We start from the raw sequence: 27,924 nt of genomic DNA, 5'->3' as shown, positions 1-27,924 counted from the left end.
TCTGGCGCCCTGCTCTTCTCGGCTGTCGGTGACAGAGATGGAAACTCCACTAGAGCTGATGCTTCCTCTCCCTTCGCCGTTAATAGCCTGTCTCGATCAGGACGTTTCCACCGGCAGCAAATGAGGAGGTGACGGCGGGGATAAGGTAAGCGCGCTCGCCTGTCCTTTGAGCCGATTCCGGGTAAGAACATAAGAGTAGGGTGGTTGCTGCTGAGGGGCCATGATAACCCTCGCCTTTCTCCACCGTCCCGCCGCGGACGGCGCTTGCTTCCCCTATTCTGCCTCCCAGCGAGGGGAGCTTGAACTCAAGCCTCGCGCCCCACTTCGGCATCGTCAGGCTCGGGCATTCCTTGGCTACTCTGTGCGGACACAGGGAGAGTGCCCTGCCGCTTCTTCTTTCGGGTTTGATCGGAGAGTTGGGTTTCTCTGTAAGTTGGGGGTCGATGATTTCTGCTCCGCAGCCGGCTCAAGCTTCGTTCTTTAAGTCTGGTCCCTCATTTTGGAAGTAAAATAGTTAGGGTGTTGTGGTTTTTCCGGGTTATATGGCCGTGTTCCAGCAGCATTTTCTCTTGTTTCGTCTGCATCTGTGGCTGGCATCTTCAGAGTAAAATTGTTGTTGTTGTTGTTGTTGTTGTTGTTGTTGTTGTTGTTGTTGTTAAGAAGGGGGTGCTGGATGAGAGCCCTCTGTCTTCGCGGGATCTGCCTTTTTCTTTTCGCCATGTTCAGAATCGTGCACATTCCAGCAGTCTCCCTGTTTCAGCACCTCGTGTCCAGGCTTTCCTGTCTAGCTTCCCCGCTTTCTCGGGTTTGAACCAGAAGGGAGAGCTGCTGCTGCTCAGAAATGGGTGTGCGGTCCTGACGGGCGAACCCAGGTAGGGATTCTCTCAGACAAGGGTTGGGCTGCCTCGTGTGCTCTGCTGCATTAGTATTTCAGCTGTTATGCTCTTCCAGCCTGGGCTCTTGTACTGTTCATTATTTAAAAAGAGAGGGGAATGGATCTGGTGCTAAGTGCCAAGAACCTGAGACATTGGGGAAGCAAAGTGTCAGAAAGCTTTGCAGAAACTTTTAGGACCAAGAAGGAATAAATATTGCTTTGATAATTGCCAAGGGATTTTAGTTGTCACACTTTGGCTCCCTTGCTTACATCTAGAACTCTGCTGCCAAAACTAGTTATGTCTGTAATTTCTCTCACATCCCTTGTTTTAAATTCCTGCACTGTTTTTCAGTCTACATCTTGGTCCAGAAAAAAAGTCCTTACTATTAAAGTCCTTCCTGATCCTGCTTTCCCTTATCTCTATTTTCCCCTATTTTGCATTGTAGTGGTACTTGTTCTCTTCAGCTGTATGAAAGTCCCATTCTTCCTCAAATTATTTTCTTCCTTAATGCCCATTCAACTTATAACTGCCTACAATAACATTCATATTCAGGCCCCTCCCCCCCAAAAACCTTTTTCATTAAGGTTGTATTTCAGGTATTTATGTTAGGCTGTGTTTTCTGCAGTTAGCTTCTGTACATGGTCTTTAGATTCTAAGCAGCTTAACACAAAAACTTGTTTTCTTGCTGTTAGATTATAAAGTGTTGTGTCAGGAATAAGCATGCCCTGAGTGATGCACTTCTATCTAGTTAACTGGATTTGCTTTTCTGCTGCTACACATGAAGCCTGCTGGGTGACCTTGAGCCAGTTAGTTCTCTCAGAATTGTCTTAGCCCCACCTATTTGATAAGGTGCCTGTTGTGAGGAGAGAAAGGGAATGAATTTGTAAGCCTCTTTGTAAGCCTCTCCTTCCAAGAGAGAAAAATGGGATATAAATCCACTGTGCAATTAAGTACACAGCATTCCACTAAACTTTTTAAATTTTAACTGTATTGTCCTATATCAATGCATATTACAATAATTATTTTGTCAGTTTGCATGTAATGTGTTATAGTTGAATCATGTGGTGTAATGAGCAGCAGTGGCATAATGGTTAAGAGCAGGTGTACTCTAATCTGGAGGAACCGGGTTTGATTCCCCGCTCTGCCACCTGAGATGTGAAGGCTTATCTGGGGAATTCAGATTAGCCTGTACATTCCAACACATGCCAGCTGGGTGACCTTGGGCTAGTCACAGTTCTTCTGAGCTCTCTCAGCCCCACCCACCTCACAGGGTGTTTGTTGTGAGGGGGAAGGGCAAGGAGATTGTAAGTCCCTTTGAGTCTCCTACAGTAGAGAAAGGGGGAATATAAATCCAAACTCTTCTTCTTCTTCTTCCTATAGGAGAGAAAAGGGGGGGTATAAATCCAACTCTTCTTCTTCAAGTAACATGCTTGATTTATTCTATACTGAAAAATGATGGCACATTAATTTCAATTAACATTATGTTCAACTGTAGGTTATAATAGATAAGTTCATAGTTCCTGTAATAATCCTTTTTGGTTAGAGGGTTCTTATTTTCCCATAATTTTCAGCTAAACTCTCTTAAACAAGTCAAGTTGAGTTCATTTCAGAGCTTATTTTAGAAATGGACTTCCATAGTTGTGGTCTCCCAGCTGTAAACAAACAAGATAATCTACTCTTTTTCGCTATTAGAATTTTTTCTTTACAAAGCAGAGATCCGAAAAACATATTTATCGTTTCTGTCCTCTTCACTTATTTTGAATGTATCTCATTTTGTAGGTTGACTGAAAGCTCTCCTGCTAAATGTGATGTCCGATAACACATATGCAGGTCAGCCCCAGAATGCCATGAAATAGTTGAGCTTATTCACTGATACAAGTCCAAAATGTCCTTATCAAATAATTGGAAATGGATGCTAAGAATTGAGTCAGAATGAATATCAAGTACAAGTCTGGCAGAGGGAAAGTGATGAAACTGAGGAACCACTAATAAATATTATTGTAGGGCTTTCTTTTAAGTATCTTTCCTTCCAAATACTGTTTATACAGAACTGTATCAAACTTCTCAACATTACACGCAATATATTTACCAACCTATCTCCAGAATCGGGCAGTATAGAAATTGAAATAATAAATTATATATAGCTCCTTTCTGTTCCTAATGTGTTTACATTGTAGATTTTTGTGATTACAATTAGTGACTGCTATTTGTGTTGTATTTTGTTTTAGATTGTTAAAAATTTTCCCTATGTCACTGAAAAGTGATCTAAAATTTTTTAAGTGTTTAGGACAGATTGAAATCTTCTGTGTAATTGTGAAAGTGACAAAGAAGAAAGTACCTCTAAGATTAGCTCTAAAACATTGAAGTAGTTAGACATTGAAACAGAATGTGATGTGATTGCCCAAGCTACATTTGTAAACAACCTGATGGTTGCCTGGTACAGAGAGAGCCTTAGCTGCAACTGAAAATTAACTTGAAATAAGGTATAGATTAAATGAAAGGCATTAACTTTGGTAGCAGTGGAAAAAACAATACTCCTGTTGCAGCAGAGCAAATGTGAAAATAGTTCATAAGAAAAACAATGGTTGATTTGTGGAAAATATTTTTCTGCCTCATGGAAAAAATGGTCCCAATTTTTACAGCAAACTGTCACACTAGAAGCTGAACTCTGAGAGCTCAATTCTCTCTCTCTCTTCACAGATAATACCTTGGCACCTTACCAACTACTGTGAGTCTACTACATAGTAACACCTGCTTTGAAACCAGTGATCAAGACAGTGGCTGTTGTGCAGCCATGGCCAGTTCCTGCAGCTCTGGAGTCAAAGAGGAGAGTGATGTTGGCAACCTCAGCAATGGCACTGATGGAACACTTTCAAACTCTTTCGTAGAAGAAATTCAGGGCTATGATGTTGAGTTTGATCCCCCACTGAAAAGTAAATATGAATGTCCTATTTGCGTAATGGCTCTGCGAGAAGCAGTACAAACACGATGTGGACACCATTTCTGCAAAGCTTGCATTGTCAAATCCATAAGGTAAAGATCAGCTTGTGGAGATATTAATCTAGGATTGTGAAGTTCTGAAATGTTTACAACCGTAGGGTAGCAAAGGACCTTAATGCTGCACAAGAAAAATTACAATGATCAGTATTGTATTAATGGGAAGGTTTCGGGTATATTGCATTCATGGTTGTGTATCTGGCAGATATTTAACGAAGTTGCTCCCATGTACCCTACTGATCCCACTTTGGAAAAAGAAAATGTTCTGCATTTTTAAGTGGGGAGAAGTTTCCAAACAAATTGTATTCTGAAATCAGATTGGGCGGGGGATTGGGGTGTTGATTGTTCAGAGCACACAGCTACAGATCACTGCTGGCAAAGCCCCACACTTGCAGTGTAAATTTCTAAATTAAAATTAAAATGTATGATATGTAAATACAACAAATATCAGAAAGGTATGGCAATTTGCAAGATAGCTCCGATGCTATCTTCAACAATCTTGATACCCTTAGGAAGACGATAAAAGTCATACTTAGTGACCACAACCTAATATCCTCTATTTATCTGGGATCTAACAGGATATACATTTTTGTCATAGGTTTTTAAAATTGTTTATTGTATTTTGGCAGTGTGCTAGTTTATGTTTTGTTACTAGAAATTGTCACCCTGAAAGATTAATTAATTTTAATTGCTGTATATCAGGGAACCCCAACAGAATGCCTATGGACACTGTGAGGATGGACCATAGGCCTAAAATTGTATTTAATATTAAAGAAAGATAGATTAATAAGAATCAAATTATTCAAAAGGGTTTTCTCTCTTTAGGCCAAACTTGTCAGAAGTCATGTAGCAGTTATGCAGGCAAAACAATATTAAATCTATACGGTAGATAGTCACTACGGGCCAAAGATGTGACAGAAAACACATATTTTATAGACTTGTTTGTCAAAACTAGCTATATGAGATACCTACGTGAAATAAACACAGCAATAAAGAAATCAAAGGTTAGAATAGAAAGGAATTTGATTAGATAATTGAAAATGTGTTTTTCTAATATTTTAATGAACACTGAAATGTTAATGAGATATTTACCTACTTGTATTTTACTATAATTCTATTCTACTAGAATCACATAGTATATTTGTTAAAATCAGTTTTACCTTTTTAAAATGGAAAGGAACTTTATGATTCAAACCCATCCTTGGGACTGTATGTAAAATCTTTTTAGCTTGGAGAGATTTCTCCCTCTGGGAACAAACTTAGGAATGTGGGAAAAACTGGTTATCTTTGAAAACCCGAAAGACAGAATTCAGTTTATTGCAGCCCCTTTGCAAATGGGCAGGGAGACACGAGCAGAGGACATGCAGCTTTAGTGTGACATGAAAGAAATAGGCAGACAAGCCAATCGGATTTTAATGCTCATACAGAAAGCATGTGCATTGGAAAATAATCGTATGGGTTATGTATATGCAGGTATGATTATGAATTATGATGTATGTATTCTTGGAAAGTATAAAAGATGAGGTCTTTTGTGTGGTCGGTGTGTCTCTCATCGAGAGCATCCTGTGTATGAAATACCTAATTGTGCACAGTAAACCTTTTTATCGATTTCAAAACTTTGATTCTTGTATTTCTTTCCTTGTCAGTCTTTATAAAACCCCACTGCCCAGGACCATACACTGGGGTGAGGCCTGACAGTTTTGGCGACAGTCACGGCAGGACTTTCTTTTAAAACTAAAGGACCAGAGGTGGTCTCTGGCCTGACAGTTTTGGCAACCAGCCAAATGGGACCCAGTAGGTTTGGGTAAGGTTGGTTTAAAGGGAAGCTTCTGGAGTTGGCAGTAGGCTGACTGCAGGAAGCTATTCTTCTCAAGGACGCTTGAGAAGATCAGGCGGTCTTTAGGACCATGGGAAATAAGGCAGTGAAGCAAGAGGTGCTCACTCCTTTGGCATGTGTGTTAAAACACTGGGAAAAACTGGGATTTTCTTGTCTGAAAAAGAAAAAATGTTGTAAACTGTGTCAAAAGAATTGGCCTCTTTATGTTTTGGAAGGAGGGGTTCATTTGCCAGCAGAAGGGTCTTTAGATCGCAATTTAATTCTTTAACTGAATGCTTTTTGTCGACTGGCATGTAAGTATAAGGAACAGAATTATCTGGCTTGCTTTTACGCATTGATAAATAATCCTGTCTTTGGAAAAATGTGTGACATCTAATTGTGATGATAAAAGCAGGATTGTAACTCAGAATTGGATCTCATGTGCTCCAAAGCGGGGAAAGATTGAGGAAGAGGTTGGGGAGGGGAAAGGGTGTCCAGCCCCCTATGTCATCCCAAAAATTTCTCCTTCTTTGCCTAAGTCTGACTGTGTGATAATGACACCAATGATTTCTTCGTCTGTGGCAGCTGAGACGGATGAGGGACTGAAAGCTCCAACAGTTTTATTTGGAGAACCTGAATTGCATTGGAAGAAGGTAAATGATGTAAATCCAGTGTTGCCTGAAGAAGGAATTTTGAATCATGAATGCCTGTCTAGGAGTGTCACCTTTGCCTCCAAATATAGCAAACAGAATAAAGATATACAATGGCTCCCATCATTATTACATAGCATTTTTGCTGTGTGAGGTCCTCAGTCATTTTGTAAGTTGTTAGTTTGCATTAGAAAGGAACAGGACACCATCAAATAGGGCTGGGGAGAAAAGTAGACTTTCTGCCACATTTAATAGGATGCATCTTAAATGTTTAACGTAAACCTTTATCTATACTGCAGTTACTAAACATATTTGTTGTGATGCAAATCTGTGGCCTTTTTGCTGTGAAACCTTTTTTTCTCAGCCAGAAATCAGTGGTTCTTTGGGCAGTGCAAACAGGATAAGCTTTCTGCAAGCATTTTTATGAGAAAATAGTATGGAGACTGAATGCACATCATCACTGTGGCTGCTGAGCTGCATGTAGTAGGCTGAATGTGGCTTCTTAGTACTGGCACACAGTTTCCTATACAGCAATGTTTTCCATCTGTGCTATTTAAAGCAGACTTTGGCTTTTAGGACTAATGCTGAACAAATCCTTGACAGCCTATGAAATGAACACTTCCTTCCCTAGCCCAGACCATATAGCAAGTTATTATGTTTGGAGTTATATTAAAATCCATTGTCAGTACAGAGTAGTCAATGTCATTATAGGATTTTGAAATGGCTTAACCAGGTAATTCCTTTTCAGTGCTGCTTTTCAAATAAACCTACAAAAAGATTGCCAGCATACCCTGTGCAAGTAATTTATGAGGTGCTGGGAAACCCTTTTACTTGGAACAACTTCTAGTGCACTTTTTGGACATCTTACAACACAGGAGACATTTTCCAGTCATATGGGCTACTACTGAATTCAGTATGTGTCAAATACTGCATATAAGTCAATTTAAGCTGTCTTTAAGCAAACTAATTGTTTAAGCTAATTTTTTCAATTTTGTTTCTGGTGCCTTGGTCTGTTGTTGCTCTTCCACAGGACCATCAGCTGCATTGTGGCTTTGCGTCAGAAGAATGTTCTCAGTGCCAAGGCTGTTTCCAAAAGAAACAGCTACAAGAACACATAATGCTAGAATGTCCAAGACGGCAAGTCACTTGTCCAAACTGTATCATGAGCATGGCATATGAAGATAAAGAGGTGTATGTTAAAAAGCCTAATAACTTTTTGTTTTGTACAGTTTTACAAGTGTGTTAGAATTCTTTTTAATATGACAGCGATGAATGCTTTGATCATTTGGAAGTCACTTTTTTCTGTGTTGTCTTTAAGAAATGGGTCTAGTTCAGAATATAAAGTTACTTGGAACACAATTGGAAATGTCTTTTTATTGGAACTGTCACAAGGATTTGACTTTTTTTATCTTTTTCCAAAGTGAAGTGTATGTAATATTAGTTTAAATATCAAAAATCAAATTGTGATTTTTATTTTACATTTTATTACACGTCCTGTTAAAAACAAATATGTATTTATTAAGATTTGTTTCCCAGCTTTTTCTCAAACATTTCTTTAGGTCCTTAAACTATGGTCAGATCTGTTGCCCTGCTTCATAATCTTCCATTTTTGCCACACAATTCACCTAGAGATTCCCTGTTGAAAGCATGCAGATTCAGTCTAGTCCCACCAAATATGAGAACATGGTTAAAAAGTTTCCCCATAGTTCCCTCCTTTTAAAGTACTATCTGCCTACCACAAATTATATCTAATTATACCTAAAAATAGTTTCTTCTTCTCTTCTTTATCCATTTATTCATGTCCGACTCTTGGATACTCTGTAAACCAGTCCCCTCCATGCTTCCCTGTTTGCCAAAACTTCTTTCAATTGGTTGATGTTCATGCCCATGTCCCTCTTAATGGTTTCTAACCAATGAGTCATTGGCCTACCCCGTTTCCATTTACCACTGACCATTCCAACTAGCATCTCTTTTTCCAGTGAATTTGCCCTCATCACATGGCCAAAGTAGGTCAGCTTCTGTCTAGTGATCTTGCCCCCCAGGGCAGAGAGATGAACATATATATATATATAACATATATCACAATACAGTGTAGCGCCAGCCCTCCAGAAAGTCAGGAATTGACTTACAAAAAAAATTGTCATATGCTGTACTGAGACCACTGTACTGATGACAATAAATTATCCAATAGCTTTTTTCAGTATGAAGTATATGCTTGTTCCAGAAAAGCGTTATTAATTTCACAATAATTAATTGTTATTTTGGTCTAGTATGAGTGTTTTTTTAAAAAGCTATGTTAACCTTCTTTTTGTTTCTTGCTTTAAATACTGCAGGTTACAATTTGGGGGAGGGGGACATTTCCTGATTGCTTGGGGCACTGGTGGCAAATAAACACCAAATGAAAACAGTGCTTGCTTGCTTGCTTGTTTGTTTGTTTGTTTGTTTATTAGATTTTTATACCGCCCTATCCCCGAGGGGCTCCGGGCGGTCCCCTTAGAGAACCAAGTAAAGGTAGCTAGCATTGTGGTTAACACTAAGTTCTCTCCTCTCCACAAAGCAATCCTTCTCATCAATTCCAATTCAGTGATATGGAGATAATACTTATCTTACAGGCTTGTTTGTAAGGATTACGAGATGAAGGATGTGAAGTACTGTGAACTCTCCAAAGTTATAGCTGCTTGTTCCACGCCATGTGGCCATTACAGATCATTCTGAAAACAAAAATTGTATAATACTTTTTTACTAGTAGCTTCAGAGGGTAGCTACATTGGTCTTCAGTAGAAGAGTTAGATTTAATTTCATTTATCATCTTAGAGGCCAGCAAGATTTTCAGGGTATAAGCTTTACCTCTCAAAGGTGCAATGGACTCCAATTTAAACCTTATTGATATCACAAAACACTGTGCAGCTATTTAGGTTTTCAGCACTTTCATCAGACTCGATGTTCAGTGCAACAAAGCAGTGGGGGAATCAGAAAAAGGGGTATACTTTTTTGTATTTGTGTTGGATGGATCTAAGGTATTTTATAATTTTTGTAACTGGGATATTCCTGTGGATTAACAAGGCAACTTTAATCCCATATATCACTGCATTGGAAGTGACTCTTGGGATTTAGGGGAATTCATGAAATAAATGTGAATAATCTTTTCTATTTCTTCTTCTTTTAGGAATTCCCCTCCCCCCCCCAAAAAAAGTTTCCTTCTGTCATAAGAAGTGAATAAGAACCTGCGAGTGGGCAAACTCCTTGGTGCACATCCAGCTGAGCCCCTGCAGTATTTATTTGGTGCAGTAGGCATAGACATAGTGCACTTTACAAATAAGAGCAGAATTTACTCACCCACTATGCATTTGTTAGTCACACATAGCACATCAACAGCTTGGAAAAGAACATTCTCTGCCACATGACAAAGCCTTTGTTGCCTAATTGAATGGGTTTCTTTCTTCCATATATTATCAACAGAATGGCTAGTTGCAAACTTGATGGAAAATAGAGTTACATAGAGGCTATTCTTTGGTCTTTTCTCTCCCACTTTCAAATCCAACAGGCTCTCTTCAATTAATTTTTTAAAATGTACAATAGTATGTTAGGCAGGATAACGGCTTGAATCCACCAGGGTGTTTCTGTGATCAGAAGGCTTTTTCCCATAGAATGCAACTTAATTGCCTCCCCCTTTTCACCATTTCTGTAAAAAACCATAATGGAGCCAACCCAGTTGCAGCAGTCAATAGAAATAAAGAAGTCCTTAGAGTAACTGGCCATAAAGTGAGTTCATGAACTTGCGGCGTTTTAACATATGACACTGGATTTTTTGTTGAGGACTCTTTGAAGCTTGGGAATTCTAGATTTTTTTGTTGAGGACTCTTTGAAGCTTGGGAATTTTGGAGTTTCTGATTAGAAGTTGGAACCTGCAAGTACTGGTGGAATAAATCTAACTTCCCTCTTTCTACAGTTTCCTCTTTCTCTTGCTTGAAACTGCACATAGCCTCTCCCTTTTTCCTGCTGCCTTCAACCCTTCCCACCCGCCATCCAACCTACTTTGAATTCTTTTCCATCCTCAGTTTTCCGCCCTTCCCTAACCCTCACACCTTCTACTGAGGAAAACTATGGCTCTTGCATGGGTCTCAGCTGGGCCTAGTACCATTATTTGCCTCACCTTGAAAGCTTGGCTTTGCAGGGAATCATTGTCTCTCTCATCTTGTACTGGGCTTGGCCAGGCTGGATGCTGCCATCTGACTTACCTTGCTTGGGGCTCAGCTAGGCTCCATCTGCCTCACCTCATGCAGGCATTAGCCTCATATGGGACTTGGCCAGATATATGAATTGCCTTGCCTAGCATGGGGCTCAGCTGGTATGGGTTCTTTCATCTTGTTTGTTCATTGTTTGATTACCAGATTTAAGAATCCTCAGATTTGACTTACTTCACTACTAGAATATACAAATGGGGACCCATAATACTCTCACAGGAAAATTCCCTCAAAAATAGAAAACATTGTCTCAGAGGGTGGTGAAGTCTACTTCTTTGGAGATTTTTCAACTGAGGCTGAATGGCCATTCGGCAGGAGTGCTTTGATTGTGTGTTCTACATGGCAGGGGGTTGGACTGGATGACTCTTGTGATCTCTTCCAAGTCCATGATTATTAGTCCTTTGACTTCTGACCCTCTCCTACCTTTCGTGTACTGCTACTGTGTAGCTTTACCTATCTACCTCACCCTCATTGCTCTGCCTACCTACGACCACCTTCACTCCCCTCCCTTCCTCCCTACCTCCCACCACTGGCATTCTACTTACCTCTTACTCTTGCTTCTCTTCCTACTTATTCCCACCCACCCTCAGAACTTTACTCACTACTTAGTAGCCTGATGGAACCACCCTGATTAGTGAAAATTAAAGAGCATTCTGATAAAGCAATTAAATTGCCTGGCATGATTCCTGGCCTCTGCCACAATGCACATCACAGCGCCTGGTCTCCCAGTCTCCACCACTGGTCCCAATGCAGCTTACTGCCTCAGCTGCCTGGTCCATCTGTACCAATAGTCTCTACAGATGGGCACATCAGAGCTCCAAGCTTGGTTGCCAGGGTCACAGTCACTAACACATCTCCCCGACACCAAGAAGATGGGTGCATTATCTGTGTGTATTCAGACAATACTCTTGTGGTGGGATAACCCCCCCACCCCCCAAGTAATTAAAATTTTCAGATTTTCAGATCGGAGAGTTTTCAGATAAGAGAGTCCATGTGATATAGTGTTTGAGTGTAGCAGACTTTAATCTGCAGAAAGGGTTTTGATTCCCCACTCCCAAACATGAGTGGGGAGCTCTAATCTGATTACCCTGGTTTGATTCCCCACTTCTATACATGAAGCCTGCTGAGTGACCTTGACCTAGTCACTGCCCTCTCAGAATTCTCTCTGTCACACCTACTTCACACCTTGCCTGTTGGCAGTGCAGGGAGGGGAAGAAAGAGAAGGTGATTGTAAGCACTTTGAGATTTCTTGCAGTAGAGAAAAGGCAGGATATGAAACCCAACTTTTTTTCTTCTGCGGATCTGAGAGGGTCCACCAAGTTTGGAGAAAGATAGTATTAGACTGTACGGTGATGATTTGGTTACCACATCTTTATTACTGGCTGAAAATAAGACTAACAGCAGGGGGCAATATTAGCCCAGTTTTCAGACCAGCTTGGGGTTTCTTCCTTAATGCTGTGAGACTGACACAGATGCCGCTTTAACAGCTGGAAAGTGGTTTTAAAGTTTTGTTCGGTAGTTAACAGCTGTCCAGTTTATCAGAATACACGCTCATTGTAAACATGAAAATCTCCCTTGGAGCCCTTGGTAAATAGATTGAAAGTTGTTGGATTTTAAATGTTTTCCTTTTGCATTTGCAAAAAGTACACTTAACCTATTGGCAGGTAAATGGAAATCCAACTATTGATGTAAGCACTACAGCTGAGAAGAAAAGCAATCCTTAAATATTCTTAGTTGAACGCTACAGGGATGCCTTCAGTAGCACCACCATTTTGCCTTGTTAGCAGACACTTATTGGAAGAACTCTTTTTAATGTGGGAACTCTCACAGAAAGAGCCTGGGCAGTAGTTGATAACAGGTGGGCTATCCTAAACAGGGGAGCAATCAAGGGACCACCTTTTGGAGGTTATAGGAATTTTACACTCCAGATAGCCATGGACTATCACATCAGGTCCCCTGCCAGCATGGTCAATTGGCCATGCTGACAGGGACTGATGGGAATTGTAGTCCATAACATCTGGAGTGCCAAAGGTTCGCCACCACTGGTGTAAGGTAACATCAAACAGAATAGGCTCGCTAAGGAGGAAGGGTGTAACTGTCTTTAAAAGTGCAGGGGAAGTGTTGCAAAGCTGTTCTGTTTGCCATAGGGTTTTAATGGGATGAAAGCTGCAGGCATTTTTAGCAGGCAGGGTTTATGCAAGATTTTATAGCATTTTGAGCTATAAGAAAGCCAGGGTATAAATATTTAATAAATAAAGTATCCCTCTTGCTACTTCTGTATCTTCACTGTATCTTCACTCTCATTCTGCAATTATAGGAAGGGTAAAGTAGTTTTTAGTAGTTAGCTCACTTCACAGGGCAAGAATGAGTAAGAGATGTCCTTTCAGTTACAGCTCAATGAAACATACTGGGATCAGCAGGAATTTAGTATGATTGTTATTCATCTGTAGTACTTTCAGAAGGTGTTTGTCCTTCCTCTAGCACATTTTGCCTATGGTGATCCTTTACCTGCATTAGGATAGTTTGGTGTTACCTTACACAATGAATATGAAGGCTGGGCCTGGGCGCTCATAAATGTTTCAACTGTTGCTCATCAATAATTGCACTAGTAATTACAGTATAATTTATAGAGCTTGTAGTTAGTAACTTGCAATAATTGGCTAAGGTACTGTCTATGCAAACCCCTTTCCCTGGTATGAACACACAGCAGTCTGATCTACAAATTATACTGTAGGATGCACTGAGAAATCTTTTAGCCAGTTAGAGGGGAGAGGGGAAATGAAGGCAGCTAATCACAATCAGTAATAATACTATGGAAAGTAATTCAAACTGAACAATTGTAAAAGACCACACCATTAATTCAAAGAAGTGGCTCTTGCTGTTTTGGACATTTAAGCCTCACAATTCAAATGTGCAAAGAAGACAGAAGCAAATCCCCGCTGCATGTATACTAATACAAGATGAATAAATAAAATTGTGAGCTCTGCTCCCGTTAAAAATTATTTTAAAAAACAGGCACCTTTTAATCAATTAAGCACAATTTTTTAAAAAAAAATGCAGTAGATCTATCCCACACAGCATGTACAAAGGGATGTTTGACAGTTGTTTCCCCCACCCCAAACATTTTTTTGCACACAAGGCTTGCTCTCTAGCTCTAGATTATAGTTTCTGGCCATTTCAACACAACATGAAATGGAACAATGACAGGAGTTATCTTTCAGTCCAAGTGGCACAGGCAGTAGGAAGTTGGAGCATGCCTGGGCAGGCACAGTGGATCTGAAGCCCTAACTAGGGCAAGCACAACAATGAATTTCCAGGATGCTGAGCTTGGTTTTGGTATCTATTCTCTGCCTTAAAAACAATTTCCTTGGAATGCAGCATTAACGTGCCACAAATCTATTTCATTGAGGTCACCTGTCTTTACCGTAAAACAGATACCTCTACACTTGTGCCTACCTTTGCAGTGGTCCTTGCCTGCCACTTCAGTAGGCTAAAGAGATCTCTCATTTCTGATTTGAACTGAAACCTCATTAGAAGGTTTCACCCCTCTGACTAGGAATGAATGAATGAAACTTTTTTTTTGCTTTTTTTTTGTTTTGAATGCTTAAGAAGAAGAAGAGTTTGGATTTATATCCCCCCTTTCTCTCCTGTAGGAGACTCAAAGGGTCTTACAATCTCCTTGCCCTTCCCCCCTCACAACAAACACCCTGTGAGGTAGGTGGGGCTGAGAGAGCTCCGAGAAGCTGTGACTAGCCCAAGGTCACCCAGCTGGCGTGTGTGGGAGTGCACAGGCTAATCTGAATTCCCCAGATAAGCCTCCACAGCTCAGGCGGCAGAGCGGAGAATCAAACCCGGTTCCTCCAGATTAGATACACGAGCTCTTAACCTCCTGTGCCACTGCTGCTCCTGGGTTTTGGGGTTCTTGCCATTCATTTTTTTCTGGGAAAAAATTGTTACTGATACTGATTTTATATTAGAATGTTTATTAATTTTTGAGGATGATGGTGTACTTTTAACCTATCTGCCCTTCTCTTGGAGGCTAACTGATGGTCATGGACCCTCCCTGTGCTTGTGTGTGCATTAAATGCCATCATGTAACTTCCAACCTATGAATTAACATCCTTCAAAATGCTTTGGCTAGGTTTGCAGAATGAGAACCGTGGCTTCTTTGATAGACTCAGTCTATCTCATGTTGGGTCTTCCTCTTTTCCTGCTGCCTTCAACTTTTCCTAGCATTGTCTTTTCCAGTGAGTTTTGTCTTCTCAAAACGTGACCAAAATACAATAGCCTCAGGTTTAATAATTTTAGTTTATAGGGAAAGTTAACGATTTGATTTAGAACCCACTTTTTTTGGGGGGGGGGGCAGTCCACAATATCCATAATACTCTTTTCCAACACCCCATTTCAAAGGAATCTACTTTCTTCCTGTCAGCTTTCTTTATTGGCTACTCGTTATAGGGAATACTATGGCATGAATTAATTTGATCTTGGTCACCAAAAACATACTTAAGAATTTTCTTTAGTTTCTTCATGGCTGCTTTTCTAGTCTCAATCTCCTTCTGATTTCTTGGTTGCTATTTCTCTTTTGGTTGATGATGGAGCCAAGGAACAGAAAATCTTGAACAATTCCAGTTTCTTTATCATAAGCCTTAAAGTTGTATAATTCCTTAGTAATCATAACTTTAGTCTTCTTGATATTCAACTATAATCCTGCTTTGGCACTTTTGAGTCGGTCCAGTCTTCATTATTTTCTGACAGGAATCCGGTGTCATCTACATATCTCAAAATATTAATGTTCCTTCAACCAATTTTCAACCATTTCCCTCCATGTAAATCTAATCCAATGTATTAAATTCTACATGCAGATTGAACAGATAGAGAGATAAAATGTATCCTTATCTGACACCTTTGCTAATTGGAAACTGTTTCTCCATATTCTTTTGTAAAAGTAGCCTCTTGTTCAGCTTTGCATGATCTACACAGCCAAAAGCTTTGCTATAATCTATTAAACACAGCTGATTTTTTTCTGTATCCACCAGTAACCACCCCAAATTTGCAATATGCTCTAGTCTATTCTTGGTTAAGGTAGTTGAATAGGTGGTGGTGGAGCAGTTCTAGACATTCCTGAGCGACATATTGGTCCTAGATCTATTCCATCTGGCTTTTGCCCTGACCATGGGACAGAAACTGTGCTGGTCACTCTCACAGACGATCTCTGTAGACAGCTGGATTGAGGTGGTCTGCACTGCTACTGTTATTAGATCACTCAGCAGCATTTAAAAGAGTCAGCCATAATCTGTTGACCCACTGCCTCACCAACATCACATTACGGGGGATTCTTGCAATGACTCATCTCATTTATCCAGGATTGGGGACAGAGGGTGGAGCTGGGGGAGAGAATCTCAGCATGACACTCCTTGGTATGTGAGGTCCCATCCTCTTCCTGACACTCTTTACTGTAACTCACTGTATGCAAGGCTTCCCTTGAACTGCAGCTGGTCTAGATTATGGTGGTGTGTGTCCTGACAGGGATCCCATGGAGGGCACATATAGAACCTGTGCTGTGCCACCTGCACTGGCTCCAAATCAAGTACTGGTTCAGGTTCAAGGTTTTGGTACTTACTGTCAAAGTCCTAAGTGGTCAGGGACCTTTGTATCTGCAGAACCACCTCCCCCAGAGAGCTTTAAAGTCCTGAGGAAACAAATATTGATTCCTAGTCCCAGAACTATCCAGCTGCTCTCAGCTAGGGCTAGGGCCTTTTTAACTCTGGTACGAGCCTGGAGGAATTCTCTGTCTCATGAGACCTGGGCCCTGCAGGACTTAGCTCAGTCCCACTGGGCTTCTAAGGCAGAGGTTTATACCATGCCAATAGTTGCGGAAGCAACAGTTTAGTAGATCAGCTGGCCTTCCTCCCCCTCCTTCCTTTCCTTTCCTTCCTTTCTTTTTTCTTTCTCATTCCACCCTCCTTTTGTTGGCTCTATTTTCCTTTACGTGGTTTCTTTGTCTCAACTCTTTGGAGAAATTGCAAATCATGGGTCGTTGGTCATCTGTCTACAATAATTTATAAACCAACTCACCATTAGGAATAATCACCATTACATAGAGTAGGTATGAAATTTAAAATATCTTTTCAATTAGTGATTATGATTTTAATGCTATTATTTTAATATATATTATATATTGTATTCTGAATTTCTGCATTCTCTGTTGGAAGCCATCTGGAGCCTGACTTGGTTGAGAAAAGGCAGGGTAGAAATAAAGATATAGTACTTTTTTCTTTTCTGAATATAGCTTGAACATCTGGCATTTCTAGTTCCATTTATGGCAACAATCTTTGTTGTAAGTTTTGAGAACCACTTTATTTGCCTGAGAAATAAATGTGATGGTCTGATAGTTGCTGCAGTCTTTGATGTCTTTTTTGTTTTTTAAAAATTGGAATGTAAATTGATCTTTTTTAGTCTGTGAGCCAGTGTTTTGTCAGTACCCTTACTATAGCTAGAAAACTTGTATTATAACACTGAAGACATAAATGCCCACCTCCAGTAAATCAGTGTATTGAGGATCTTAGAACTTTATTAATATTTGAACACATGGCATATAGGCAAAAACTGTGCACAGGTTTGTTTTCAGATATTTGGAGACTTTTACAGAAACTGATTAGTCGATCTGCCACCACTATTATCTCTTTGTCTGTAGTACATGTATACCTTGTTTCCCTTTTTAAAAATTCTGTTCAGTTGCTGTATTTTGAAGGGTTCTTTCCTTGTTCTTGTTCATTTTTGAATTTTTTTAAAAAAAGAAGTCCAGGTGCAAGACTTGCCTGGATGAATGGAGAGAAGGGACCACTACAATCTCAGCAAGACCCACTAGTGCTGCACTCTGGCTGTACTTGAGTACCAATGAAACCTGTTGGTTCTTTTGGGTGGGGGTGGGTGGGGGGGAATGGCTTGACAGAAAGCACATGCAAGCCTGGGTGGATCTTGGACCACAAGAAATACTCAGTTTTGTCCAGCAAGCACATTCCTAAGATGTAATACTTTGTAAAGTTAAGTAATTCAATGATGGATCTGTAATCTGCATCAATTGAGTTACTTCTCTAAAATAAGGGAAGTAACTGTCACTTCACAGAAAGAATTGTGCATAAAGCTGGGTCAAAAGAATTCCATACTGCTTTTGGGCATCTTAGTTGCCTAAGATTGAGAGAGGGCGAAAAGCACTGTTCCAAAGCAGGCTACACAGCCTCATGCAGCATCTGACTGACTGTATGAATTTAACATCTCTAGCACACTCTGTGTCTAGGGATACTGTTCGTAGCAGAACCATGAAACTGTGCATAAAGCAAAGGTTAGGATTCCTGTTAATAGTGGCAATGGCAATGTAAAGCAGGGGGTCCTTGTCCAGTTTGCATGCATCTATTCTGTATTTCTATCCCTGGTATTCACCCAAGCAATTTTGCATGATTATAAAACAATAGCAGTGAGTAGCAGACTGTCGCATCTAAACATTTCTATTTTTCATACCATCACTGATCAATTTTCTGCAAAATTTCCAAAAAGTGTACTGTGACAGAGAAAATTCACCCAGCAACAGAGAAGCCACTGGAATTCCAACATCCAGTGGGAGCCAGGAAGCAGAGAAATTCACTGTTGGAGGGTTGTCAGTTGGAAGTTAAGAGTCGAGAGTTCGGTGAAGCTTAACAAGAGAGCATGTGACTGACAGCACAAAGCTGTCCTGGAACTGAGGAAAGTTACAACAGAGTGCTGGGTATGTTTTTAAAACTATGATCAAGAATTTAACATAATAGTGAAGCCTTACAAGGAAAATCTGCCCCAACCCCAAAAGGGCTGGAGATATATGAATACTTACTGATTTGACTTCTATCCTGTTCAGAAGTTACATACAGAGACATTATCAACCATTGATAGTTTATTGATCTGTTTGTGAGATTTGACATTTTTTTTATTGTATTCCCTACTAACCATGCAATACAGTACAACTGTTTGTTTGGACATGCAAGGTATCACAGCGCCAGACTGAGGTCTACTACCGCCCCTTTTTTTGCTACATAATTGCTCTGCTCAGCAGGCAGTTGTTTATATAGACAATCAGAGCATTGCGGGCAGATGTGCGGATTCCGCTTCCCTCACAAACCAAACACACACTTAAATTCGTTGGAAAAGAAATGGCCGCAGCCCGGTTTATTAACAAATAATGCACAACTCTTTTGGAAGCTGGGCAGGCATATCGGCAACATTACTCCTGGCCACCAGGCATGCCAACCCGCTGAACTCTGGTCACTGTCAGTCTCCACAGTTGACTCTCCTCGGCTCCTTCGGGCAGCGTACCGCGGAACTCGGCACCGTCCCCCAGTGGGGTCCGGGACAGAAGGTTACTATTGTGGGATGTCACTTTGGGCCTACCCATTTGTGACACCCCTCCTGCCATTGTGGGTAGCGAAGCTTGAAACAGGGCTTCCAGGCCTGCATCCTCAAGCCCAGCCCTACCCCCCCAGGACCTCTTATTGAGGCCCCCGCCTAGGGAGGCCTGGCATGCAAGCCTGCCTCCCCCCAAGGATGTGCCCCTAGGCCCTCACTCCGCCCACACTGCGACACAAATGTCTGACATAAAACAACCTTACCACAAAAAAACAATGCAGCCCAAAACTCAGGGCGTGAGGGTGGGTTCCGCCGTTGCCGCAGCTCCTTTGTAAGGAGGCCATGCTGGCTGAACCGGGCATTGGGCTTAAATAGCCTCGCTCCGGCTCCCTTGTCAACGCGCGGATCGGTTCCCACCCCCCCGCCACGCGCGATCTGCCGCATCCCATCGACAGGGAGGTGAGCCAATCGCTTCTTCCTCCCCTGCCGCAATGGCGCCCAGGGTAAGTCCTGGTGCGCTTTTTCATGAATCATTTAAATCAGTCATCAATAAATGTTGCATTTCGATAAAATCCTACTTCTCAGCATCTGGCTAAGTCGTTCAAAGTGACACTAATGGCTGCCAATGAGTTTGAATCAGTAGCATCCTTGCACATGTGTAGTTTTGCAAAAGAAATCAATGATAACTCAATACATGGCAAGCATTAATGGCTACTTGGGAAAAATTAAAGTGAATGATGAACTCACTACTGATTGCTACCTTGAACATAAGTTCAACTGATGAACTTGTTCAGAGTGGAATTTGGAAACCTCACTATTGGCCAGGAACAGTTTATAAAATGAAATTCCCTGTCTTCATGTTTCCTGTTAATATTTTCCTCAGTTGATGTCATTTGAAATAAACTTTGTTCCTCTTCAGTTTTTAAAAGGAAAAATCATCTTGTCTCTACTCAATTTAGGTTATCTTTCATTTAAACAATCACACATGTAGGTGGGCTTATACGGAGGGCAGAGATCTCTCTTGGAACAATACTGGTATACTTGGTAATCCATGGGTAAAGCAGGAATGTGAAAATTCCTGGGGTGCTGTTGGGTGAAGCTTGTTAAAGGTTCTTCCCACTCGCATCATTTTATACTACACCAAGGCTTCCACAGTAAAGCTCTCTTAATGATGTGAATTGCCACAGATTTGAGCTATAGCCACTATAACGTGTGTGATTTTGAATGTGGGGACAGAAAAAATCAAGTCAAGCCCAGGAACAACTTCCATTCCACTCTGTTACCAACAGAATCATCCTACTGGCCAGAAGATTCAATCAGGACAGAATTAGTGTGGAACTTAAAGAATATCTGTTGTTTCTCGGTTATTTGTATATAAGTTTCCCCCAATGATTATAAAAGGATGCAATTTTACAGCTTAGAAGCTGCATTGATCATAATGGAATTGAGGTAATAATTATATAACTGGGCCTTATGTGCTATACTGAGTTGATAGTGGGTAACTGACACCTCACAACCGCCACTGATGCAGTATTAGTTCAAACCTTATGCAACTCCATTACCCTTCAGAATAAATCCCATTAAAGATGAACCTGCTTCCTGGAGTTATGGTTTATGCCTATATCAGTGTTACTTTTACATACCCTATAGAAGGGGGGGGGGGAATAAAGATGGATTTTTTAAAAATAAAAATTTACATATTAAAGTTATCAGCTGGCTTTTTGCAAAGATGGGAGTGGGGAAGAGATCCTACCCCCCTGCACTTCAGCAGTGATTTGGATTCCCAAATCACCCTGAGAAAATAATTCTGACAGGATTGCTGATTCACAGATATACAGAAATGGCATGATTTGCTAATAAAAATTTAAAAGTCCTGAATTCTAGGAAGGTAGGATTCAAACCTGGCAGTGAAGGTGGCAGCAGACACAATAAGAAAAACATGAGGGTGAAAAGTACAGGCTCATTTCTGAACTGAATTGGGATGGTTGTTGCATGGAGATCACATGTGGGGCTGGTATCCATGTTCCCTCCTGATATAACGGAGTGTGGCTGTTGCCCCACAAGTGTGCCTTGAACTAACTCTGCCTCTTATGAAGTGGGGTTTGTACCCATCATCGAATAAGATACAGGCTTGTCTTCCCTTTTCAAATGCAGTGACAGTCTGATTTAAGATCCCCAAGCATGGCATCTCAGTATCTCTGCACTAGTGCCAGGCCCTTAGCTTGGAAAGTGCCCAGCAGCTGTCCTGGCAACTAGGAAATTCTGCCTAGGCTGGTCTTAGCCCTGCATGCCCCACCCACCCCATCTTACTTCAGCAAGCTCCTCGAAGCCCCAAGATAGAAGCGAGGGACACAGTGCCAGGGATGGACTGCCAGGTTGAGCTGGGGCAATCCCCATGGCAGCTCTACATACTCTACTGGCAGCTCTACATGCTCTAAAGCCAGGAAGAGAGAGTGGGCTCATGTAGCCAACACAATGCCATATGTAGTAAGAAAATTAAATATGTTTTTGTTTTTTTAATAGCAATAGAGAAGATATGCATCCTAGGCAGTTCTCTACTTGACTTACTTTCAGGAGTTAATGGATTTGACCCCTATGAACCAATGAAAGGCAATTACAGAGGCAGATCTTTCCCATCTTAACCATCCACAGCAACAGCTCAGAAAGCAAAGAAGAAGGGGAGGAGGAGAAGAGGAGCAGGAGCAGGAGGGAGGAGGAGGAGTTTGGATCTATACCCCACCTTTCTCTCCTTTAAGGAGACTCAAGGTGGCTTACAAACTCCTCTTCCTTCCTCTCCCACAACAGACAACTTGTGAGGTAGGTGAGGCTGAGAGAGTTCCGAAGAACTGTGACTAGCCCAGGGTCACCCAGAAGGATTATAGGAGTGTGGAAACACATCTGATTAATCAGATAAACCTCTGCCACTTAGGTGGAGGAGTGAGGAATCAAACCCTGTTCTCCAGATTAGAATCCACCTGCTCTTAACCACTACAGCACTACTTGTAGACAATTAGGTAAGCCATTGCAGATGGCTGCAGAGAGGACATAAAAGCAGGCAGATGTCACTATGCCTGCTTCTCACACCAGTGGCACCTCTTCCACAGAGTGGTGAGAGCCAGCATGGTATAGTGGTTAAAATCAGGTGGACCCTGAAATCAAAACACTAGGACTGTTCTTTGGAAATTATTCCTGAGAAAACCAATGCTGAGTACAAACACATTAAAACCACCTAAAACCTAGCAACAGAAGAACCAAATGGTAGTTGCAGCTTCTTCTGTGATGACTGCTATACAATGAGGAAAAGTAGTAACAGATGAGATTAGCCTATATCAATCTATGTTAAATAATTGGAGTGCTCTCATCTCTACAGTTCATTATGCACCATTCATCACTTGTCCTACAGTACAAAAGGGCAATCCCCTTTGGGGTTTCGTAAGCTTCATGGTTGTATTCCTGTATTCAGTACAAGGAGGCTGCATTCCCCCGTAGCACTTCTCACCTTCCCTTTGTGCACTACACCACCAAACTAGACTTACACATTACCACAGAGCCTGAAATGCACTTGTCAAAGAAGGAAAGAGCAGCCCAGGGTGGTGGAATCCTGATGAAGAAAACCTCTGGAAACCCCCCCCCCCCGCCCCAAAGAGGAGACAGATAAAAAATGCTGGTATACTTGAATTTAGCAGCTTTGTACCCCATTGAAAAATAAGCCACATGACAACCTGAAAAACATTTCCAAAGAGAGGTCAGAATTTTAGGCCAGTCCCTTGACATGACATGTAGATTCAGTTCTCCACTGTTCACAGCGGCACACAACAAACCACTGTTGTGTTGAGTGCACTTATTTTTCCTCTCCCAAGAGGTTTAACTTGTACAGCATTTTAGCAAACAGATGTACAGCTGAGTTCTGAAGGCTCCTGCATAGTTACTGTCCCCAGTCCTTCTGGCCCATCTGCTATGCTGGGCTCACTTGAACATTGCCTGTGGTTTAAGCTGGGCTGCAGAATAAGGCATTTGTCACCATTGTCTGGTTCTTCTACCACCATACCCGAGTGCATTATAGAAGCCATGGTCAAGAGCTGGATATCCGAATGAGCATTAGCAACAGTGTGCCGGCGGATGCTTCCACATTTCTCAAGATATGCTTCACCCTCTTGCTCTGTCAGGGGTGTCAAGGCAGTCTCACTGACCTGGCGGGCTGCCACAGCATGGGAAGAGAAACTCAGTCCATTTGGGTAAGGTCTATAGTATCTTCTCTCTGGAAAATAAAAAGGAAAGCATGTGGATTAGCAGAAAGTAAAAAACTTTAATTTAAATTGAAAGGAATTTTCCCTGTGCTACTTCTAGCAATTTTGTTCCAGATACAGTTTCTGACCAGCTTTCTGGATGCAGCACACAAGAAATGGAACGTGTTAACTTCAGTAAACAAGAATGGTCATTACATTCTGATTATGATGCATCATCTATACCCTGATATTGTTCTATTTTATATATGCAGTTTTTGTAGAGGATATTGTTTTACAGAAATTTTAGCAATCTGTGTAAGATATTACTGTTTCAGCATTTTACCAAGGAATATTTGTGTAACAAATGGCATAGAAAAAAGAAAGAGACCACTTTCTACTTTTTCTACCAGTGCAGTGTTATCTTCAAGTTACTTAGTTGCACAAGGATAGGATTGGAGATCAAGTAACTTTGCTGGTATAATTCCAAGTCATTGTTATGTCATCAAACTATTACATCTGTGTGTTCTGTGGTAACTGAAACACATGGGGGGTAGATGAACAACAGAAGAGGACTAACCTGTTCAATCAGAATTCTGTCTTCTTTGACGACTACCCTCCCCCCCCCAAAAAAAAACCAGGTGAACTTGCAACTATAAAATAAATAAATATCTATCCAGTAGAGGTCCAAACCACTTTCTGCTTCAGTAAACAGGTGAAGATATGAGTACCCAGAGCAGAACAAACAGAAACTGGTACACAGTATGTCATTGCAATTCCTAGTCAGGATGTCTGAGCTTTGTCTTAATGGGCAACAATATAGAAACTGGGGACTACCAGTGAGAATGGGAAACTAGCCACACAGAACAGAAGATCACCAAGTGGTGGCATCCAGGACTAATTCAGCAAGCCCTCATAGGTACTTCACCACAGAACATCAATCTTATAGTTAGATCTCATAATCACTTTCTTGTCTCAACAAGCATGCATTCAACACATACACAAGCAGGGCTGTTCAGTGCCCCCCTTTCCCCACACTGGAAAGGACCACCAGCAGGAGAAAACTTCAAATCTTGGGGGAGGGGGAACTTTTTGTTCCAGTAGGGCATTTTATACTGCCATGGTTTTTCTATTCAGGTGCCAGCCCACATCCCTGCCTCCTGTGTGGTTGCCACTGTAATCTGAATTCTTCCATTCTGAAGTTAAACTAATGTTATGCATTGCAGTCACTACTATAGCCTTTGCACCACACTCAGCCCTTCCTCTGGCAGGCCTCCTCTCCACAGTGCTATGTTGTAATGGGAAGTGAATGCCTTCCTTCCCTATTTGGTTCTACCTACATCTCAGACAAAAAAAGGCTTTCTGCTGTGTTTGGTTTCTCAGGAAATTTGAACTACTATCTGAAAGAGTCTTGAACTCATGAAGCTACTTTATATTGAGTCACACCAGTGATTTTGACAAGGTCAGTATTGTCTACTGTGACTTGGCAGCAACTTTCCAGGGCCTTTCACATCCCCTCCTTGATCTTTTTTAGATTGACATGCCAGAGATTGGTCTAGAACCTTTTAATGAAAGGTGGATGCTCTTCCATTAAGCTGTGGCCCCTCCTCAAAGTGACTTGAGATGGCCCTCAAATACTAACCTGTGGAGAATATATATATTCCTGGTAGCCTGCTTCTACATTAGGCAACATAAGAGAGATGTATTGTTTTTTGTGACATCACCACTTCACATTGAATAGCGCCCTCAGTGAATGACTAATGTGACACTGCTGTTGATGAGTAGTGATGGAATCACTAAGGTTGCCTGATTGCCAGTGATGTGTAACAGCAGCCTACTTTAAGAAGACCACAGACTTACCTTGCCCAAGTCTCGAAAGGGATGAGAGCAGAAAGAGACAAGAGTACCCTCCCTCAAAAGAATCCTTCAGCATATAAACACATTGAAATCTCTCTTTGTAACCATTAGAAACAGGCTTAGAAATGAAAAAAGTAGAAACAGTTAAATCTCTAACAGGTCAAGCTCAGATCCTTCATTCTGTTAAATCTCTAACAGGTCAAGCTCAGATCCTTCATTCTGGCCAAGAGGCCTATTTTTTAAGACTGCAACTTTCAGTACACTAAATTATAGGGTTTTGCAGAGATAAAGCCACAAAGTCTGATGTCTGATTGACAGCCATGCTATTTGTTTCAAAACAGGTTACTGAAGAGCCCTCCAGGAATTGCATGCATTCTTGACTTTTTCTCTTCTTCCCCAGGGACAGGGCTATGGATCAGGGTAAGAAGAAGCACAAGGGGCTGTTTGGTTGCATTTTGGTCACATGCCTGGAATCAGAGGTAGGGTGATCTTAGGTATTAGCTCAGCTAGGTAGATAGGGCTCAGATTCATTCAAACTTCACTGTTATTGTAGACTGAGTCTTGCTGAAAATTACACCATCAGAGATGCACCTGTAGCCATAACTTTGAAGCATCTCTCTCACAATATTGTACTATTATAACAATGCACTAACAGACTGGGACATGCAACATTTTCAGCACTTTAACACCTCAAAATAATCAAAGGCACTACTCTTAACTTGTCTGCATAAGTGACCCCAAAGGTTCACAAGGGTACCACAATTTTCCTAAGTTAATCTTTAAGTTTTAGATCTGGGCTTGGCCTTTTGTGGGTGGAAGAACTTCTCTCCATAGATTGTGATCCCTCTCTTCCTTTTACAGCCCAAAATGCTCCCTGCAGTGTTGCTCCTGAGGGACAGCCCCACAGGCCAGAACAGCTGGAGGGGAATTGGCAAAAAATTCCCACTTGCATCCTTGGAAATGTAGGCAGAATCCAACCTAGATATTCTAAAGAAGCCTCAGGAGACAGGAAGCTCCATACACAAGCCAGGTGTCCAACTGTACCACCGCAGCCACACCGCAGCCACCACCCCCAAAGAGGCTTCCCGGAAGTGTGGGGAGGCTGGAAAAGGAAAAGTCCCAGCTGCTAAGGAGCCTCAACAGGCTGCAATGGACTAACAGTGGCATAATGCCAGCAAAGACCAGAAGGTAGTTAACTTTGGCTTCTTCATGGCCATGCCCCCACCCACCCCTGCTACTGTTACCGCCAGGAAAATATGAAAAATATTTTCCTAAGCCTATTGCCTGACTGCACTGGCTAAAGGCCAGAGCAAAGAGACCGGTGTTACCAAAAAGTCTCCATAGGGCCTGGAAAGGACATGTACATGTGGCTGTGCCAATGTTTTCCATGGTTTTCTTCCTGCTTTTATTTCTGTTAAGACTTAGTGTAAGCCCCTCAATGTTGGATTTATTGTTTGCCCAATGTGTATGCTTATGTCTTAGTTAGGTTTTTCCAGTCGATTTAAGGTTTGTTGATGTTAGTTTAGGACATTTATTTATTTATTTATTATTAAATTTATACACCGCCCTCCCCCTAAGGGCTCAGGGCGGTTTACAACAAGCAATAGTTACATCATAAAAGATGATAATACACTTTAAAATACAATATGTAATCGTAAAAAACAACAGCAGCAGCTCAGAAAAATGGATGGCATCCAGTAATCAAAACTCCCTCTAAAAGGGAACAACAGAGCCCCAGATTGCCAAACGGTAAAAAGGGGAGTGAGTGAGGGGCACCAATCGAAGTACCGGGCTGGTCTCCCAAAGCCCGGGCGGAAAAGCTCCAGTCTTACAGGCCCCCCCCAGCAGAATTCATTAAGGTCCAACAGGGCCCGGACAGCTGGAGGGAGTATGGGTTCCACCAGGTTGCAAAGCCGCCCTGGCCCGGGTGCGGAGGCCAGCCGCATCATGGAGGCCAGGGCTCACCAGCAAATTGGCTCTCTGCCAACCGCGAGAGTGCCAGAGATGGGGACATATGGGGCCGCAGATGGTCCCAGAGAGGGTACGAGGGTGCCCTCAGACCGCGAAAAGCGTCTTTAAAGGTTAAAAAAAACCAGAACCTTGAAGACGATCCGAATTAACCGGAAGCCAGTGCAAGCGGTGCAGCACAGGTAGGATATGATCTCTACCAGCACTACCTCGTAAGCAGGTGGCGAAGCCACCGCATGCTGGACCAGTTTAAGTTTCCGATCAGCCGCGCGAAGTGGGAAGGCCCGCTGCAGAGCTTAGAAGCTGCAATAGTCTAGTCTGAGGTGACCGCTGCTACAGCTGACTGGATCACAGTGGGCTTCAGATCTGCCTTGGGAGAGGAAGGGGGCCAGACGTCGGGCCTGACGTAGATGGAAGAATGCAACCTCGAAGTTACATGGGCCACCTGGGTCTCCATTGAAAAGAGATCGGTGAATCCAGGTGGATCCCCAGGCTGCGAACGGAAGGGGTCAGTACCAATGTGACCCCCTCCCACACCGGCGGCTGAAATTCCCCCGCCCCCCACCCCGCCCAGCCAGAGGATCTCCGTCTTCGTGGGATTCAGTTTCAACCTGCTCTGTTTCAACCAACCAGCAACCGCCTCCAAACAATGCTGGAGAGCTGCAGGGGCGGTGGCTGCTCCCCCCTCCATCGACAGAATGAGCTGAGTGTCATCAGCCTATTGATGGCACACCAGCCAAAAGCTCCATACCAGCTGAGCAAGGGGTCGCATGTAGATGTTAAATAACAGCGGGGACAGCAGTGCCCCCTGAGGCACACCGCAATGAAGCAGGCACCTCCGGGAGGCTTGGTCCCCACACCACACTTGCTGACTCCTCCCCCAGAGAAACGAGGCAATCCATTGAAGGACAGTGCACG

At 42.0% G+C, this 27,924-nt stretch overlaps 2 protein-coding genes across 6 annotated transcripts in view; one reads left to right on the top strand and one right to left on the bottom strand.

Annotated features, from left to right (window-relative positions):
- On the top strand, positions 1–26,545 carry LOC125426624 (TNF receptor-associated factor 6-like). Of its 2 annotated transcripts, XR_007243550.1 has the most exons (6): positions 1–145; positions 3,576–3,908; positions 6,227–6,341; positions 7,369–7,527; positions 18,140–18,347; positions 25,439–26,545. XR_007243550.1 is itself a non-coding variant. In XM_048485150.1 (5 exons), exons 2-5 carry the CDS (start codon positions 3,670–3,672, stop codon positions 18,278–18,280), a joined length of 654 nt encoding a protein of 217 aa, XP_048341107.1. In that variant the 5' UTR covers positions 1–145; positions 3,576–3,669; the 3' UTR covers positions 18,281–18,690. The 2 variants fall into 2 exon arrangements, 1 of the variants encoding a protein (XP_048341107.1); XM_048485150.1 differs by lacking the exon at positions 25,439–26,545 and having other exon boundaries at positions 18,140–18,690.
- The window catches only part of PRR5L (proline rich 5 like), a 68,129-nt gene continuing 62,055 nt past the window's right edge, over positions 21,851–27,924 (bottom strand). For 3 of the 4 annotated variants that reach the window (XM_048485145.1, XM_048485146.1, XM_048485147.1), the window contains one exon: positions 21,851–23,216. In XM_048485145.1, coding sequence (XP_048341102.1) covers positions 22,840–23,216 — 377 coding nt within the window. In that variant the 3' untranslated portion in view covers positions 21,851–22,839. The remainder of the gene's footprint in view (positions 23,217–27,924) is intronic. The other variant, XM_048485149.1, reaches the window with a different exon arrangement.

This window comes from Sphaerodactylus townsendi, linkage group LG02, assembly GCF_021028975.2.
Source record: "Sphaerodactylus townsendi isolate TG3544 linkage group LG02, MPM_Stown_v2.3, whole genome shotgun sequence".
Classification (NCBI taxonomy): domain Eukaryota; kingdom Metazoa; phylum Chordata; class Lepidosauria; order Squamata; family Sphaerodactylidae; genus Sphaerodactylus; species Sphaerodactylus townsendi.
This window is presented reverse-complemented; position numbering and strand designations above follow the sequence as displayed.